At 37.2% G+C, this 19,197-nt stretch overlaps 1 protein-coding gene across 21 annotated transcripts in view; it reads right to left on the bottom strand.

Moving 5' to 3' along the window:
• elna (elastin a) overlaps positions 1-19,197 on the bottom strand; it is a 62,538-nt gene that overhangs the window by 3,247 nt on the left and 40,094 nt on the right. For 3 of the 21 annotated variants that reach the window (XM_036214833.1, XM_036214844.1, XM_024277365.2), the window contains exons 15-47: positions 18,323-18,358; positions 17,037-17,213; positions 16,748-16,924; positions 16,507-16,638; positions 16,304-16,405; positions 15,922-16,044; positions 15,264-15,473; positions 14,991-15,107; positions 14,460-14,609; positions 14,075-14,188; positions 12,635-12,736; positions 12,479-12,553; positions 12,369-12,401; positions 12,171-12,236; positions 12,051-12,092; positions 11,696-11,812; positions 11,512-11,541; positions 11,402-11,434; positions 10,577-10,669; positions 10,447-10,482; positions 10,164-10,216; positions 8,416-8,446; positions 8,296-8,310; positions 8,162-8,188; positions 7,994-8,008; positions 7,356-7,391; positions 5,296-5,337; positions 5,117-5,191; positions 4,949-4,978; positions 4,716-4,751; positions 4,326-4,370; positions 2,778-2,810; positions 2,419-2,466 (exon numbers count right to left, since the gene is read on the bottom strand). In XM_036214833.1, the coding sequence (XP_036070726.1) occupies positions 2,419-2,466; positions 2,778-2,810; positions 4,326-4,370; positions 4,716-4,751; positions 4,949-4,978; positions 5,117-5,191; positions 5,296-5,337; positions 7,356-7,391; positions 7,994-8,008; positions 8,162-8,188; positions 8,296-8,310; positions 8,416-8,446; positions 10,164-10,216; positions 10,447-10,482; positions 10,577-10,669; positions 11,402-11,434; positions 11,512-11,541; positions 11,696-11,812; positions 12,051-12,092; positions 12,171-12,236; positions 12,369-12,401; positions 12,479-12,553; positions 12,635-12,736; positions 14,075-14,188; positions 14,460-14,609; positions 14,991-15,107; positions 15,264-15,473; positions 15,922-16,044; positions 16,304-16,405; positions 16,507-16,638; positions 16,748-16,924; positions 17,037-17,213; positions 18,323-18,358 (2,451 nt within the window). Of the gene's footprint in view, positions 1-2,418; positions 2,467-2,777; positions 2,811-4,325; positions 4,371-4,715; positions 4,752-4,948; positions 4,979-5,116; positions 5,192-5,295; positions 5,338-7,355; positions 7,392-7,993; positions 8,009-8,161; positions 8,189-8,295; positions 8,311-8,415; positions 8,447-8,535; positions 10,217-10,444; positions 10,483-10,576; positions 10,670-11,401; positions 11,435-11,511; positions 11,542-11,695; positions 11,813-12,050; positions 12,093-12,170; positions 12,237-12,368; positions 12,402-12,478; positions 12,554-12,634; positions 12,737-14,074; positions 14,189-14,459; positions 14,610-14,990; positions 15,108-15,263; positions 15,474-15,921; positions 16,045-16,303; positions 16,406-16,506; positions 16,639-16,747; positions 16,925-17,036; positions 17,214-18,322; positions 18,359-18,678; positions 18,736-18,904; positions 18,953-19,045; positions 19,088-19,197 lie in introns of those variants that run through there. The other 18 variants (XM_036214834.1, XM_036214841.1, XM_036214837.1 and 15 more) reach the window with 18 other exon arrangements.

The raw sequence follows: 19,197 nt of genomic DNA, 5'->3' as shown, positions 1-19,197 counted from the left end.
AGTCAATGAAATGACCTGAGAAGTGAACCAAACAGCAGAAACAGCTTGAAATAGAGAAAAAAGAAGATGAAGAAACAGATTAAATGACTGAACTAATGCAGAAAGGAATGGGCGTATAAACATAAATTTAAGACAAAAGAAAGGCACAATAGGACCTCAAAGTCCTCCATCATGCTCACTTACATGATTTTTTCATCTAAACATTGATTGAAATAGTTTTTTTCAAGCCCATCTTTTGTAAAGAAAGTTACAACTGATGAGATTTACAAAATGTAGACGAGATGATATTATTTACATCCCATTTTAACCCAAAACATTCGGCTACGTGCAAAACAGAAATATAATTCTTCATTTATGCACAATGCAAATCCCTCTGCATCTTATCAGATGACCATCCTGATACCAGAACTTCTATCTAAAGAATGTGCTGTAGAAAGATTTCTTATTTAGGTACCATTAGATAATTCTCACCTAAATTATCTTCTGTCAAAAAAACAAAAGTAAGCATCACTACTGGTGTGCATCCGCTGAGTCAAACACACACACCTCTTTTTCAAATCAAATGCAAATGATCTGCTGTGCTGTTGTTTTCTGCTGAATTCTGCAGAATTCATGAGCAAAGGCTAATCGGGCTCCTGCTCACTGAAACAAAACACGACATGCTGGTTTTCCAAATGTGCGTAAAGATGTGATGCTTTGAATATTTGATATGTGCCACGGAGTCAGTGGGGCTGGCACATGTCCACCCGACGACAACATAAAAAAAAAGGAAATGAGTAGCTGTAGCAGACTAATGCTAGATTCACCCACTGTGTGTCTGTCAGAGCTTGATGCTCGTGGTCTGGGCAGGGAGTGGTCAGATACAACTGCAGACATTAGGACAGATCACCTAAATCCTTCTGGTCTCAGAATGCCTAAACAAATTTCACTCACTTAAATCTGCTTTAATTGAAATGGACAAAAACTAAATTCAAAGGCAATTCTGATAGTAAAGGATTATACTTTTAAAGTCGAAACACATTGTACGTGAAACAAAATAATTTTAAAAATGGTACATTTATTTAGAAAAAAACTAAGACTTAGTTTTACAAAAGTGGCAAAAAAACGGATTATTTTCATAAAGGAATCAGCATAAAATAAAGTAAATAGAAAAATCAAAAATTGTCAAATTTAGGGGTGTGTATTAACAAGAGTCTGGCGATACGATACATATCGCACGATACGATACATATCGCTATGTATCTCAAGACTGTATCAGAACAAATTTTCACTTTTTTTAAAGAGTTCGACTCAGAAAAAAAATCTACCTGAATGTTAATATGTTTAATAAAGTTAATTTTATGTAATGATCACAACATTAAGCACTGAAACTGTATCTCATATACAAGTAACTTTTGGTAAATTAAAAAACATTTGTTTTTAAAGGGAACAGTCAATATTTTCTGATTTCCACAACTAAATATTTGTCAGTATAAGAAAAAAAGTAGAATAAATGCGTCTTAATCTGTAAGGTTCTAAGAGTATGATTGAGGAAGTAAAATGTTGTTTATTTCCAAAATTGCTAAATGTAGCTTTTGAACGGTTCAGCCTCAAAAATAAGGAATAATAAAAAAAATTAAAATGAAAAGATTAAAATAAAAAATAAAAATAAAAAAAATCATTTCCAGAAACATTTCAGAGTGGTGACCGGATGAAGGACAGTGCTTGAATGTGGCTAAGTGAACACCGGGAAGGACGCTCATAAATAATAAGCATTTCAAATCGATACAATATCGCCAAGCAAATTATCGCAATACTTCGCCAAATCAATGTTTCCCTACACCCCTAGAAAAATGACCCATTTAACAGCCTTTTTTTTAAATTGTTTTTTAAAACGGGTAATCAAAAAGCCAAAAAAAGTTTGACACTTTGCTTAGACTTTGAAGGTCAAAAATGTTTCAAATTGTTTTCATAGCTTTTCATACATACTGTAGAGTAAAGGTGGAATTCTTGAAAAATGACGTCCAATCCTTTTGCAGAAAGGTTTTTGTAAATAAAAAAAGCTCAAACTGTCAAAAACAATCCCTGCACATTGTTTAAAGGAGAGTATAAGGAGTTGAAAATTCTCACTAGGCACCAATATATTTTTGACACTTAATTTGCCAAAAGTGTAGAAAGCACACAGAAACACGCTCGTACAGTCTTCCCTTTTGTCTGTTTTTTTGAAGATCTTTTGCCATTTTCTGAGCTGTCTCCTCAGATTCGTGGCCCACCAACAACAAGCAAATACAATAACCCGTGTTACATGTTTTGGGGAGAAAACAAACTCCTTCTAAAACGTTTCTCAATCTCTCTGACGCAAAAGGCATATTTGAGAAAGTCTGTGACGACAAATGAAACGTGTCTCGACTTGATGTGCACGCAGGAGGAAACTCGTACCTTGATAGAACTGCTGGGGATATTCTCTTCCATAACCAGGACCCACTCCTGGATGTTCATAAAAACAATTAAATTAGGGTGAATAACATGACAGAGACAGTTTTCACAGTTGATGAATTCATACAATCTTTTAGATTTTTCTCCTGCTGTTGGGTTTGGATCAGATTAACCCGTCTCTTGTCTGATGGGATTGGGATTAGGGTCATTTCAGTGTCTATAGAGAGGTGAGAGGAAGCTGTGGAGCCAGGAGTTACAGAGCCACAGCATGTTTTGGGTTTGATTGTTACTGTATATAAAGGTAATAAAAAGCACAAAGTATTTGATGATTAACAAATAAAAGAATAAAGCAGCACACTCACCAGGCTGGTACACACCTCCCAAATTCCCATAGCCTGTTTGAACATAAAAACAAGGAATTAATTAAGGGAAAATTCTGGGCTGTGATTTAGATTAAGTTTTTAAATTATTATAATCATCAAATTATAAACTTTGCACCAGCTTAGTGGTCCTGTGGTAGAGTGTCCACTCTGAGACTGAAAGGTACGGAGTTCAAATAATCTCAAAGTCATACAAAACTTTAAAAATCTCCCTCTTTTTTGACTCTCAGCATTAAGAGGTTGGATTGGGGGTTAAACCACCAAAAGAGTGCAGTTGTGTCTGCAGCTCACCCCTCCCCTGTTGATGGGGGAGGGGTGCAGAGAACAAATTTCACACAATTAATGGGACTTTTAACTTTACTCCTTCAAAAATGTGATATAAGGACTATTCATAATGCTGGTTACTGAGGCCATACTAATATATCCTTTCTTAATTCCAAACTATGATTTTTTAAAAATTGACATTATTTGTATACAGTAAAATTTCTCATAATATTCAGAAACTATTCGCACACAGGAATGGAGATTACTATCTGAGATTATACTTAAAAAAAAACAAAAACAAAACAAAACTGGGTCACATTTGTAGTCTTTGGTAGGACTTTGCCTGAATTTTAACACACAACTTGGGGGCAGACACTCTCGCACAAGGCCACTGAGCTGGTAGCTCACCTTGTAAACTAGCCCAAAAATTATTTGAGGTCTTAAGAGGTTAAATCATTGTTTTATAGTTCCTAACATGTGGTTCAACAAACTCATATAAGCGGTGGGGATGGGTGGGGCGTCTTCATTAACTCCTAACTAACTTAATGTGGTTTTATGGCCAGGATCACTGTATGGTTGTGTTGGTTTGCTCCATTTGGAAGAGAAAAACTGCAGACTGAGATGGATTTCATGGAAGTTTTGGATAAATAACTCAATTTCATCTCCACATTTTTATGTAAGACAGCTATGAGAATATATCTGCTGAAGAAGTTTGACCATTTTTCTCCTTGAAAGCATTTGATATTTTGTCTTTGCAGATAAGATGTTATCAAATGTTCCTCCACATAAATCCAAGTTTTATCTGAATGTTTTGAACATAATAAATAGAATAGTTGCAGAGCACACCTGGAGAAATGAGGATAGAAAACTGGAATTTCATAAATAAAAAATCTGAAATAGTGATAATCGGTTGTGGGAAACATAAAAACAGGAAGGATCGTCCAAATAAAACAGAAAAGGAAATTTCAGAAATGCATTGAGCAACATGAGTCACACTATGGACAGAGTTTTGACTGAAGAGGAAAGATTGTCATGTTTATGGTCTGGTTGACTCTGGTTGAATCCTGGCAGATGTTTATGCTACATATTTCTAATAAATTAATTCATTAAGATTAATAAAGTTCTGCATGTTTGCTGTTACACTACTTTAATTGCTTCCAGCTTTCACACGAGAACATTTGCAGTTAAGGCGTGGACGTATTGTAAGAAAATCGTGCTTCACTTGTATTTATATCGTTATTTTCTGTCTGGTATTAAAGCTTTTACCTGGTTTGGGTGGTTTAGCTCCAACACCACCTCCTAGTTGTCCAACTGTAAAAGGACAGAGAAGCAGAATAATGAAGACAGATACTTCAGTGACTATAAAAGAACTGAGAAATATGAAGCAAAGAGAGTAGAAATGTAAAAAAAGAAAAGGACATTTTCCCTTCAGACAGCAGTAGATGTCTTTCTTCCAGACAGTTTCTCATTCCTGCATCAGAGCATGAATTATACAAGCACTTATCAGCAGAACAGGCAATTTCCTGAGGAGGAAGTGCAATGTGGTCGTCTTCTGACCAACTGTCACTTTGGGCGCTCGGCTGATCGCCTTCCTGTTTGTTTGTTTTTGATGTTTTTTTTGGCACTTCTGGCGTGTTTCTTTTCTTTCATACATACCCTGTCCATAACCGTGTTGGTATGGACCGTATCCTCCTGAATCAGAGAAAAGGAAGATTGTTTGTTGGTCACTGCACCGATTGATAGCTACTCCTAATAGAAAATATATGAAAAAACACGTTTTTTTACTCTTTGAAATGTTGATTACATCATTTTTTAAACTAGTATCCAAAACTTTATATCAAAATTTGAAAAAATAATGTTCATTCACAAAAAAATAAATAAAAAAATACCCGTCAAAGGGATTCCTCCACCTCCCGTCACTGCGAAGAGCAAGATACAAATAAACATAAAGTAGCAGAAATTCTTAAAAAACAATACACACACAAACTATAAAAATATGTAAAATTTAGAATTGGAAACAGGTCAAAACAGTGTAATACTGGAGATGGAGAACATACTTGGAGGTTTTAAAGGCTTTGCTCCGGGCAGTGGTGCAGATCCTGGCCCAGTACCAGTACCTGACCCAAACGGCACTATATAAAAAAATAAAAAAGAAGGAAAACACTGGTTTAAAAGGCACATTCAAAACAAACCAGCCATTATTACATTCATACTTTTAAATATTAAAAAAACCTGCCTCCATAGGGCCCACCGTAGGGATAGCCTCCTGCTCCAACACCTTAAAAAAAGCATTTTTACTTTATTTCTTGTCTCCAATTTCATATTTTATGTACGTACATTGACAAGATTTTTCTAGGATGTCACTAAAACCATTTGTTTATTTGGTATTATACGAATTATCTAAATAAAAAAGAGGAATGGCAATTGTTAAACAGAACACACTAAAAATGAGCTTTATGTACACTGATGTTTAAAGAAACGTGTATTGGCTTTTTTCCCCAAAATAACTGCATGTTTTGTTATTATAAATCAAAATGCTAAAAGGAAAAGGCCAGAGTAGCAAAAATCCCGGCGCACTGTGAACCTGCAGACACACATAACTGATGAGTGCTGAGTCTGTTGGACGGATAATTGGGCAGAGAATCGCCTGATGCAGCTTTTTTTTGGCCGTATACTGGTGGTTTTATTGATCTAACTTGAGCCGTTTAATGTCTACAAAATGTGCTTGTTAAGGTAAACACAGCTTGAGCCTGAACGAGGGATCGTAAAAAAGGTATCTAAAAAAATGTTGAGAATTGAGCGGTTCTTAAACGATGAGGCGTGATGCCGAGCGTATGAATCTTTCAGAGAGCTGCCAGACAGAAACATTGATTCTTTGATCCACACGAGGCAGATTTACAGCTGAGCTGCAAGTGATTCAGCTCTACAGTGGAATCACTGTGTCAATTATTAAAGACAGTTATGAAATTGAACAAAAAGCTTTAAGTTAGATCTGAATATTCAGTGTCATACAAATGTAAAATCAGAAATCAGGTTTAGCAGTGAAAACTTTTACAGGTCTGAGTTATAACTGTGAACTGAGAACTAAAAGCAAAGAAGTAAACAAACAAACAAAAAAACAAAGTTAAAAAATGTAAAAGACTAGCTGTTACAAATGAACATTATTTTATTTGATAACAGTTTTAGACTCAAAGTTTTTTGTAATTCAAATGTGACATTTTCCTTTTTTTGTTAAATATTTAATATTTCTTTCAAATTTAAAATGTGTATTTTTCAATATTTCAACTTTTTAATGTTAGTATTTTTTTTAATCACATTTACAATTTAAGTTTTACATTATTTTTTTCAGGTTTATAATGCATACTTTCAAGCATAAAACAGTTTTCAACTTTCAAGATTAAAATTATTTTTTTAATTTCAATTTTTTTACTGATTTTGATTTTTTTTAAGTTTAAAAATATTTATTTTTAAATTTCAAAAACTTTTTGCAAGTTTAAAATGTACTTTTCTTAAATTTACCATTTTGTAGTTTACGCTTTAAATTAATTACTTTTGAAATATGTTTGTAATGCATTTTCAAGCTTAAAACAGATTTCAAATTTTCAAGGGTAAATGTTTTCTTTTCATTTTTAAAAATATTTTGAACTTTTTAAATAAGTTTAAAATAATTTTTTTCCAAAATTTCAATTTTTTCCATCCATCCATCCATCTTCTTGACTGCTTCTTCCCTTTCGGGGTTGCGGGGTGCCGGAGCCTAACCCGGCTGCTGATGGGCGAAGGCGGGGTACACCCTGGACAGGTCGCCAGTCTGTCGCAGGGCCTCAATCACACACCCATTCACTCTCACAATCACACCTAGGGGCAATTTAGAGTCACCAATGAACCTATGAAGCATGTTTTTGGACGGTGGGAGGAAGCCGGAGTCCCCGGTGAAAACCCACGCATGCACGGGGAGAACATGCGAACTCCACACAGAAAGGTCCCAGCCGGGATTCGAACCGGGGCCTTCTCGCTGTGAGGCAAGAGCGCTAACCACTGCGCAACTGTGCAGCCCACTGTTTTTCATTAAAATAAAATAATAAAATACATGTACATATTAATTTAAATTTTTATTTACTTTTTTTATTTCAGATTTTCACTTTAAGTGGATCCTAATTTGACCCCACAGTGTCAGAGTGAAAGAACTCTAATGAATAGTTGATGAGTGGAAGTCTAACAGAAGAGGAATAAAACAAAGGACACTACACCCAAAAACAACGACATATGGGTAAATAACACTCATAAACTCAAGTTTACCTGGTAGGAATGGTTTAGGGGCTTTTCCACCGACACCTGAGAACAGCAAAGTGATAATGTCAGCATCACCAATCTGCAGCAATGGCAGGACGAGTTGAGGAAAGAGAGCTGGGATGTTTGTCTTTGTCTCCATCGTGTGGCATAATGAATGAAACACAGTTTAAAAAAACAAAAGTTTTGGAAACGAAAATGTTCAAACCACCAATTAATTAAAAACAGAAAAATTATTATAAAAAGAGACAATGATTCTATGGAAAAAAAGGATTCAAAATGCCTTATAATTACTGATACATTGAATGCAGGAGCTACAATAGTTTTTTTTTTATAAAACCTTAGAAAATATTCTATGCATGTATTTTCTGTTGGACATGACTGGGGGTTTGGAATCAATATTAAAGCACAGTCAGATTTCTCTCCTTTACTCTCATCCAGTCACTTCTCGTGAGACTTAACTAATTTAAAGACAATTTCTGAACTGTTCTCAACCACAACACCCCCATAGAATCAAAGTAAAATATACATCACTAGAATGCATGTATCTGATTTCAGATTATTGAGCAATCAATGAAAATAGAAAAAGTTTTTTTCCCTAAAAAAACAGTGTGATGTCATTTCCAGGAAAGCCTGCTCACACTTACCAGTCTGTCCTTGTCCTGTTCCAACAAAAACACAAACAGTGTTCACATTTCAGAGTCAAAAATAATCAAGAATAGTTGAGAAAAAGGTTTTATCTAAACTTTTTTACAATATAAATTCTAAATTTGGCAAAATCATATGCACAAGAAGCATAAAACAGGTTTGATCACCAGAGGGCGCTGGAAGTCCTCCTCCACCTGTACAGCAGAAATACACAATAAAAGACTGTACAAAGGCTTCACTGAGAACACAAATACATTGATCTATTTGATCTAACTCTACATCAGAATATTGACATATTTACCGACACTTGTAGCTGCTGTGAATAAAGAAAAATAACAACAACATCAGCATTTATCATCAAAAATAAAATCTAGCAGAACCAAATAGATTTCAGCAGCATTGCATTGAATGAACGACTCACCACTAGGTTGTATAATTCCACCAGAAACTGCTATTTAAAAAAACAAAATAACAAATCAGAATTAGATGAGAACATAGTCTAGATCTGAAGTAAAAACTTGCTTTTTTTTCTTAAACTTACCACCTTTTTGTTTAACACAACCCCCATAGGAAGACAGAAAAGAAAAAAAGAATAAAGAAATAAATCAGTGAGACAAGCTTTCATTCAGCTTTATCTTGATGGATTATTAGCACTGATGGGATTTTGATTTTGTGAAAATAATCAATTTTTGTTGTTTTATGACAAAATTTTAGAAAAAACAGCATAAATTGAAAATAGGATACAGAAATATAAGACATAAAGCAGACACACAAAACCTGTACAAAACCATGAAACTGTTTTATCTAGCCATAACTGTGCATGAAATCAGCACTAGATGATTACTGTGAAAAAACACCAAAATACTAGAAAAAACATCAATTAAATTTACATTAAATTATAAGAAGTAATTGAATGGATAAAAATCGGTATAAGACTGTAAGCCATGTGACTTCATAGATAAAAAAATGAAAATAAAAGTCTGGCAGCATCTCTTTAGTTCTTTGCGGAGCGACTTGATGGAAGATTCTTAATGACTGAGACACTAGATAGTACTATTTTAAAAAGATGAGACACAATATTGGTTAGTAAATTAAATAAAAACATGCATGCTTATAATAAACGTCAACATTTTCAAGCAGTATTTGAGAAAGTCGTGACCTTTTATGGAACGAATATTAAAGTGTTGATCTTGTGCACAGTTTTTTCATTAGTTATTTTTAAGTAAGATCTGTGAGGAATTTATTTTATTATATTCCAAAAGTGTGATTGTGCTAAAAATTTTAATATGAAATATAAATGTCAAGCATAGACGCTTTGATTGAAGTGTCACTTTAAGGCTACGGTCGCATATCCCAAAATGCCACAGTTTTTCAGCAAATTCGGCAGGTGGCTGCGCTGGAGCATTTATAACCAGGAGGTGGCAGTCGCTTTTTTACATGCTGCATGGAAAGGATTTAAGAAAAAATACTGATATTTTATTCTCTAAAAGTCAAGCGGGGATGATGTCATTATGAAATCAGGCGTCAGCAGCTCTGATTGGACGATGTGTAAATGTCTGGCTGGTAGCTCAGGGGTATTTAGAACATGATCCATTCTGCATGAATGACGGCCGCCTGACTGCCACCAACTACATTCATGGCCAACCCAACCATTTTCAAAAATCTTGAAGGTTCTGCCCCTGCCCCCCCATTGCATGACGGCAGTTGTATTTGTGACCATAGCGTGAGGAAGGAGTCTGATATGCACACACAAATTGGTATTCACGTACAAATCTGATGTGAGACTCTTTTCAAATCGCCACGATTGGTGTGTATTTGATGCGTTTGAATGCTGCTAGAATGCTGGGTCATCAGAGTTTTCTGATCAGTCACTTTGAGCTTAGATTGTGAATATTATCTGGTGAAAACTTCACATTTTCCAACTTTCTTATATAAATATTGCCGGATAATTAATACAAAAAAGTCTAAATACACATTTTTAAAATACCCTTCCCTTTTCCAGAACTGATTGCTCAAAAATCCCACACAAATCAGATGAGACTCTTTTCTCTCCATAGAAGAGGGCAATAAACAACCTTCTCAAATACTGATGAGAATGAACAGCTCAAACGTAAGTTGCGCTTTTTTTCTTTTTTTTTTTTTTTTGCTGGTTTGCAAGCGGCATTTCTTACTGTGCTGTGTGAGCTCTTGGGCCTTGCTAAGGGGAGCAAGAGGCGTAGGTCCTGCCAAAAAGACAACAGTTTCCAGTGTGATCCGGTGAGCTTTCAGCAGAAGCAGAGAAAAGGCCACAGCAAGGCAGAGTTCTGTGATGGAGCTTAAAGCTACCACGGCAGGAGCCTGTAAGCTGGACATGCTCAGTAGCTAAGGCTCTTACAATGTTGAGGGCAAAAGAGAACGCTGCAAGCAGTTGTTACTGAGGCGTCAGTGGTGGAGGTTTGTGATTTTACATTACCTGGTTTGGGAGTTCCATCAGGACTGACATCCTTTGCTGCAAAATAAGTAAATATATTTTAAGAAATGCCCATCGTAAAAAAAAAAAAAAAAAAAAGGTGCTGATAAAAATAATAAATTCAAAGCTTTACTTGGTTTGGACGGCAAACCGCCTGGAACGAGAGATCCATTTTGAACATCCCCCACTCCGGTTTCTGGAGTCGCTCCTGGCACAAGAATGCCTCCTAAAAGATATGTAGTGATAAGGTATGATGTTAGCTGCATTGTACCCCCATTTTTATTTTCCATTGTTTTACAAGAATTTATCTTTTAAATCTCTTGACTTCAGACTAATATACTCAGAAAGGGATAATGCCCGATGAGGTGCGCACTATCGGAAGTTAATGGACGAGGTGGAAGCTTGAACACAAAATCTCCATGAAGTCCATTCATTTTTTATAATGCACACCTGGAAGGGAATTATACCACTTATACCATGGTGACTTAGGGAGGAAATAAGTATTTAATCAATTTTTAGTACTTTAATCTTGTTATTTTTTTTTAGGTTTAACCCACTTTTTTCACCAAAAGCAAACTATTTTGATCCGTTGCACGAAGCGTTGTCACGGTAACAGCTACAGAGCCCACACAGGACTGCAACTGCAGCAGCTAAACATCATGATAAATTAAATGGTTCATCTGCTCAGTTGCTATGATTGCCAACTGGCGTTTAGGTCAGTGCAAGGACCAGAACTTCTTCTTTTCCTGCAGCCAATCAGAATCAAGCATTCACCGGGACCGTAGTTTAGTTAGGATTTATTTAAGTTGATCTCATGTATAGTTTGAATCATTACTTGGCATGTGAAGACCAAAAACAGCAAAAAAAGTAGAAGCCAATTAAAATAAAGTGTTGCGACTGTCTCCTCTGGAAACTTATTGTTAAAGTGCTACACACACGTATAGATAAAATTACTCACCATGTTTTGGTGGTTTTACACCACCAGGATATGCTGTAAAAATAATAATAACGACATGCAGTGAATCCAGAGCCTCTGCTTTTATTTTACAGATGTGCAGGAATCTGTACCTTGACCAGGAACAAATCCTGGTCCCACTCCTGCAGAAACAAAAGTACAGTTTAATAGATTTTTACATTCTTTTACATTTACATAGATGTCTTATAATTTCTAAAACTATGTCTTCCATCACAATTTAAAGTGCAGAACAAACAGCAACGTTGTGCCATCAGTATGTTGTTTTTTTATATTTACCGTATTTAGCGGCTTTTGCCCCTGTAGGGTACTGACCAGCTCCTGGCACAAAAGGCCCTCGTCCTGCTCCTCCACCGGTCAACATTCCTCCAAATCCTAAACCGGTTCCAGCTCCTCCTTGTTTGGGAGATGGTTAGATCAATAACTTAGAATCAAAGTTATTTAAGAGGGGGAAACTTAAGTCATGTTTTAAATGACACTGGCTACAACAGAACATGTATAATTTAAATGAGTGTATGGGTTTGTGTTATCTGAAACTCATCACATTGTCTGGAGTTTGATCCCAAGTATCTACTCTATATCTTCTCAAACAGAGTAATATATGTAACAATGTGAAAAAATGAAGACATCTCACCATATTTTGGGGGTTTGATCCCAGCTCCTCCTCCTCCATAAGCTGCAGCACAGACACATCATTTCCATTTTAGACAGAGCCCAGCCCTGCAGTATGTTTCTGCTCATTGGAAATACCAACCACCATATCCAGGTAGTATCTGTCCTGTTCCCCTCTGCAGTCCATCCAGGCCTTGTTGTGGAGCTCCTAGTGATCCAAACAGTACATAGATTATTCAGTTTTATTTTTTTAAACTAAATAAAGTATACCAATAATAGCTCTTAAAGAACAATGATCGATTATGTATGTACACATTGTATGAGGTGAAAATTTTCTCACCATATTTAGGAGGCTTGACACCAGATGCTAACGCTGGAATGTAAAAAAATGGACATACAGTGTTAGAAATGCACTCATTTGTCGCTGCAGTGAATCACAATTGCTCTTACATCCATATCCCGGGAATAACTGAGATCCAGGGTATGCCCCTCCTGGGTAAGTCCCGCCTCCTGCACCGCCTTGACCTTTTTAAAAGACACACATCAAGAACTCATCAAACTTTTCTCAAAATATGACTTTTTGGATTAATTTTGCCCCACAGTTACCATATTTAGCAGCTTTGGCAGCAGCAGCAGCAGCAGCGGCGGCGGCGGCAGGATTGTATACTCCACCTGCTCCGCCCCCAGCTCCTGTTTGGCCCCCGATACCTGTAGAGATTCTGCAAGTTTTTCTGTCCATAATAATATTTTTTGGGCTGTTAATCATTTATAACAGTGTTTGCCCTTAAGCTTTTTGGGGGATTTTAGTAAGAAATTATTTTCTTAAGTACTCAAACATAATGAAAAAACAAGTATTTTCCTTCCACAAGTTCTGCATACTCAAGTATGTATTAGTACTGTAATACAATAGAATATGATGTATCCTATTGGTTAAAATATGGAAGATTAAAACAAAATTGTGTTGTTTGCTCACTTTGTATCTGTTATATTGCTTGAACCGTTACCGTATTCTGCTTCGCTTTACTGCAAAAACGTGCAATGATCCGTTCATGATCTGCAGACTTCTAGACTTTTATCCAGAATAATACACTTAAAATATAGAGCACGGATCATAATAAAAGTAAATTTAATTTCTGATACGTTTGGGAGACAACAACGCGATCAAGCCGGATTTGCGATCATGCAATCGGATAGGTACATCTCAGTTTACATGACACCATGCTCCTAAATTCCCAAGGTAACAAGTGTTTGTTACTTGTACAAAATTACAATGATGCATTCATGGTGTTGTATTAGCTTAGACTTTTTCACTAGCAAACATTGGGGTGTAACCATTTTACTGGAATATTGTTTTAACATGTTAAAATGAGAATAAAAAATACAAACTTAATGGTTTAAGTAGAATGCTAAAGCTTATTTTATTTTACTGTTACAAATTCATATATAAAATATAACCAGCTTTAGCATTCTTTAATAAAATTCATTAAATTTGTTACATTTGAGGGCTGCACGGTGGCGCAAGTGGTTAGCGCTCTCGCCTCACAGCGAGAAGGCCCCGGTTCGAATCCCGGCTGGGACCTTTCTGTGTGGAGTTTGCATGTTCTCCCCGTGCATGCGTGGGTTTTCACCGGGGACTCCGGCTTCCTCCCACCATCCAAAAACATGCTTCATAGGTTAATTGGCGACTCTGAATTGCCCCTAGGTGTGGATGTGAGAGTGGATGTGTGAGTGATTGCAGCCCTGCGACAGACTGGCGACCTGTCCAGGGTGAACCCCGCCTTCGCCCTTCAGTAGCCGGGATAGGCTCCGGCACCCCCGCGACCCCGAAAGGGAAGCAGCGGTCAAGAAGATGGATGGATGGATGTTACATTTGACCCGTTTGATTACATCACAGCTCAGTGAACAAGTATGGAAATCAGATCTACTCTAATGTAAAACTCTTTCACATTGCATTTCTAGAAAAAAGCTTGATCATTCCTTCAGGTTTCCAAAAAAAAAAAAGTCAAGTTTTTCTTAAAGAATACATTGGAAAAGAAAAGATTTTACCATATTTTGCAGCTTTAGAACCAGGAGAATATCCACCGCCTCCTCCTAACGTTCCAGGTCCTCCTGGCACAAGCTGCCCTCCCGTTCCGAGTTGCCCTCCAAATCCCGGTACACCTTCACCGATGAGTAATAGAAAAGGGGAGACAAAATATTTTTTCAGTGATCACCACGATGAACAATAATAACCTTTCAAATGCTGAAATTCATGTTTATGTTAATAATGACACTTATAGTTAACAGAACTCAAATTAGAGTTAATCTAAAGTTTGGTGAAAATGCCACCTAGATACTGTATTTATCTATGGTCTTTTCAATTGAATCTCATAAGGGAGCAATAGCAATTACAGCAAAAGATAAGGGATGGAGAGGTGGATAGGCAATGTACCATATTTAGCAGCTTTGGAGGCAGGAGAATAGCCACCACCTCCACCAATTCCTCCAGATCCTCCTGGTACAAGTTGTCCTCCTGGTACAAGTTGTCCTCCTGGTACAAGTTGTCCTCCTGGTCCCAAGTGACCTCCCGTTCCAGTTAAACCTTCACAAATAGGGACATTTAAGGGAAGACAGAATATTGCTTTATTGCTTTCTTAAGTGTTATGAGGAGAGATAATCTCTCAAGTATCACCTCTATGCTGATGACACTATCATGGACCGCTAATCCTATTAATTACCTCCAATTACATTGATTGGAAGAGTTTAAAGTAGAGATGTAATTTCTCCACACCCGTAGAAACAAACTGAGATGGCTTAATTTTCTGGTGAAAATTCCAGATATTTATCCACTGAGGTTTCAATGCATGTCCAACCAGGAGGAGGTTTCGCATTAGAACAACAAATAAGTCAAACACGCATAAGAGAATAGATAGGTGAATGGATTGATGATGATAAATGCAAACAGTACGTCTAGACAATGTACCATATTTAGCAGCTTTGGAAGCAGGAGAATATCCACCACCACCTCCACCCACTGATCCAGGTCCTCCTGGTACAATTTGTCCTCCTGTTCCAACTTGTCCTCCTGTTCCTGGTAAACCTTCACACACGGTAATAGTTAAAAATGGTGTTTGCACTTCAGCTTTTCTGGACTAACAAACAAACATATTCCTTCCACGAGTTCTTCATGCACAAGTATGTATTAGTACTATAATAAAATAGTATGAATGGATTGATGTACGTAAAGACAATGTACCATATTTGGCAGCTTTAGAAGCAGGAGCATAACCACCACCTCCACCCACTGATCCAGGTCCTGGTACAAGTTGGCCTCCTGGTACAAGTTGACCTCCTGGTACAAGTTGTCCTCCTGGTACAAGTTGTCCTCCTGGTACAAGTTGTCTTCCTGGTACAAGTTGACCTCCTGGTACAAGTTGACCTCCTGGTACAAGTTGGCCTCCTGTTCCTGGTAAACATTAACAATAAATGGGTAATAGTTAAGAAAAGACAAAATTTCGCTTCCTTCAAATTTGTGAGAAACGTGTCTCGTTCATTCAGCTTGTTTTTAAATCAACCTACACCAATGAGAATCCAGCACTGAGTATTTTTGGCAAGCACAAAATACAGGTCCCGAAAGATAATAGATGGCTGGATGGATAGATTAAAACCCTTGTGTTCTCTTATGGGAGCTCCAGATGACCCACCCTTACATTGAGGTGTTAGCCCTTCCATGACAAAGGTGGACAAGGTGGACTTCATGTCTGTCATTGGACACCAGTAAAGTTCGACAATCATTGAAAAAAAAGTTCAGCGGACTGTCTTGTGGGGTCCAGATGACCCCACTTTTAATGTAAACAAGCCTAGGAGAGCAGAAGGGTTATGAAAATTGCTGTCAGTATATCCATGCAGTGTACCATATTTAGCAGCTTTGGAAGAAGGAGCATATCCACCACCTCCCCCTAGTGTTCCTACAGCTCCAGGTCCTCCTGGTACAAGTTGTCCTCCTGGTACAAGTTGACCTCCTGTTCCTGGTATACCTTCAAAAATGGGCAATAGTTAAGTATAGACAAAATAATGCTTTCTTAAAGTTTGTGAGGAACATGTCTGCATGGACTCTCATTCATTCAGGTTCTTTTTTATCAACCTAGACCAATGAGAATCTTTGGGTCAGCACTGAGTATTTTTGGCAAGCACAAAAATCCAGGTCCTGGAAGATAATGGATGGATGGAAGGATGGATGGAAGGATGGAAGGATGGATGGATGGAACATGCAGTCAGTATATCCATATAATGTACCATATTTGGCAGCTTTGGAGGAAGGAGCATATCCACCACCTCCCCCTAGTGTTCCCACTCCTCCAGGTCCTCCTGGTACAAGTTGTCCTGTTCCTGGTAAACCTTTACAAAAGCATAAAAGGTAAAGGGAATGCCAAAAAAGACACTTCTGGAGATTGAGGAGAATCATATTGGTAAAAAATTAGAAAACATAAATATTGTACCATATTTGGCAGCTTTGGAAGCAGGAGAATATCCACCACCAATGCCTACTGTTCCTGGGCCTCCTGGTACAAGCTGTCCTCCTGGTAGAACCTGTCCTCCTGTTCCGAGTTGTCCTCCAGTCCCTGTTATACCTTTGTGTATGCATATAAAAAAAAATGGAACAAACTAATTAATTGTACTTTGCAGGATATTGAGAATTTAAAAGTCAAATATTGCATATAAGAAATACTTATACAGTACCATATTTGGCGGCTTTGGAGGAAGGAGAATATCCACCACCTCCCCCTAGTGTTCCAAGTCCTCCGGTACCAAGTTGACCTCCAGTTCCAAGTTGTCCTCCAGCTCCAAGTTGACCTCCAGTTCCAAGTTGTCCTCCAGCTCCAAGTTGTCCTCCAGTTCCAAGTTGACCTCCAACTCCTGTTATACATTAGTATACAAGTTTTAAAAAGTAGGAGAAAAAACAATTAGCTGTATATGATAAGTTGTAGAGAATTACAAAATAAAAAGAATGCATATGCATAAAATGTACCATATTTGGCAGCTTTTGAAGCAGGAGAATATCCACCACCTCCCCCTAGCGTTCCAAATCCGCCAGTTCCAAGCTGTCCTCCAGTTCCAAGCTGTCCTCCAGTTCCAAGTTGTCCCCCAGTACCAAGTTGCCCCCCAGTTCCAAGTTGTCCCCCAGTACCAAGTTGCCCTCCAGTTCCTGTTAAAAACATCACAAAAATATGTAAATAAGAGACAAGACAAAATGATGCTGTTTTTTACAGTGGGTCACAAAGTATTTAGTCAGCCACCAATTCTGCAAGTTCTCCCACTTAAAAAGATGAGGGAGGTCTTTGATTATCACCATGGTATACCTCAACTATGACAGACAAAATGAGAAAAAAAAATCCAGAAAATCACATTTTCTGATTTTTAGAGAATTTCTTTGCAAATTATGGTGGAAAATACATTTTTGGTCAACTACAAACAAGCAAGATTTCTGGCTCTCAAAGACCTGTAACTTTGTCTTTAAGAGGATTATATGTCCTCCACTCGTTACCTGTATTAATGGCACCTGTTTGAACTCGTTATCTATATAAAAGACACCTGTCCACAACCTCAAACAGTCATACTCCAAACTCCACTATGGCCAAGACCAAAGAGCTGTCTAAGGACACCAGAAACAAAATTGTAGAACTGTACCAGGCTGGGGAAACTGGATCTGGATTAGGTAAGCAGCTTGATGTGAAGACTCAATTGTGGAGAAATTATTAGGAAATGGAAGACATACAACAACACTGATAATCTCCCTCCATCTGGGGCTCCCTACAAGATCTCACCGCGTGGGGTCAAAATGATCACAAGACCAAAAATCCCAGAACCACACGGATCAACCTAGTGAATGACCTTCAGAGAGCTGAAACCAAAGTAACACAGGCTACCATCAGTAACACACTCTGGAACTCAGATCCTGCAGAGTCAGATGAGTACCCCTGCTAAAGCCGGTACATGTGCAGGCCATAGACTGTAAAAATATACAGTCTATGGATGATCCAGAAGAGGATTGCAAGAGTGTCCTATAGTCAGATGAAACCACAATGGAAACATTTCTTCTCTAAAAATGTAGAAATGATTTGAAACTGAAGTAATTCTATTATATAATTCAACATAAATAAGAAAATATGAGAAACACTGCTGCTTGTTTTACCATTGCATTAACCAAGTCAATGTTATTCTTTGCAGTTTCAAAGACTAACAGAAAAAAACAACACAAGTAATTGAATGAACTGCTATAATCTTTAATTAAAGAAGAAATGCAAACCTCCTTACCATACTTGGCTGCCTTGGATCCAGCTCCAAACCCTGCTGAAATTTTAAGACATAAGTAGTTGTAACTTAAGTAGTTTTAACATGTACCTTAAAATAGAATTGGCCCCCGGGTATAAAGAAAGTTGTTTGAATTTGAATTGAATAATTAAAACATATAACTGGAGATTATCACTTATGACTACTTATTTAATGACATTTTAACTCAACAAGACAGTAGCAATGATATATCTGTGAATAAACTGCCTATTATCTGACAACTAGACTTTTTTATTTTCTCTGGTGATGTTTATCAAATAAAAACATTAAATCTCATTGCAAAAATTTTTTTTTTTCAAGAAATTGAGCTTTTTTTTCACCTCCTGGCAACTGCCCAGGATACAGCCCGCCAGTTACTCCACCACCTGCAGTGCCACCTAAATCAGGAAAACAAATGTTTGCTTAGATTTTTTTTCAAATGGACTTTTTTTTTTTAACCAATCAGTATTCTCATCTACCATATTTATCTGCTTTAGACTGTGCAAGTGAAACACCCTAATGGTATGATGTCAAATCACACACTAGTTCCATTCAGCTTTGACCTACCAGCACCTCCTGGAAGACCAGCTCCAACATTACCAAAAGGTCCATAACCTGGAAGGAACATTTTTGTCAGACAGGTCAGTAAATATTAATGGTCAGATGGCATTCAATTGATGCAAAAATCAAAAACTAGAAAATCTGTACCATATGGAAGCTTCGCACCTCCAGGTTTCGCTCCATAGCCCCCTGTGAAACATTGTGAATAGAATAAATATGAATAATAATGAATACTGATAGAAAATTCAACTTAACCATGTCTTGTTGTAGGTATGGTACTTAATTGGAAAGCGATAATG

Source organism: Oryzias melastigma, linkage group LG13 (assembly GCF_002922805.2).
Source record: "Oryzias melastigma strain HK-1 linkage group LG13, ASM292280v2, whole genome shotgun sequence".
Taxonomy (NCBI): domain Eukaryota; kingdom Metazoa; phylum Chordata; class Actinopteri; order Beloniformes; family Adrianichthyidae; genus Oryzias; species Oryzias melastigma.
This window is presented reverse-complemented; position numbering and strand designations above follow the sequence as displayed.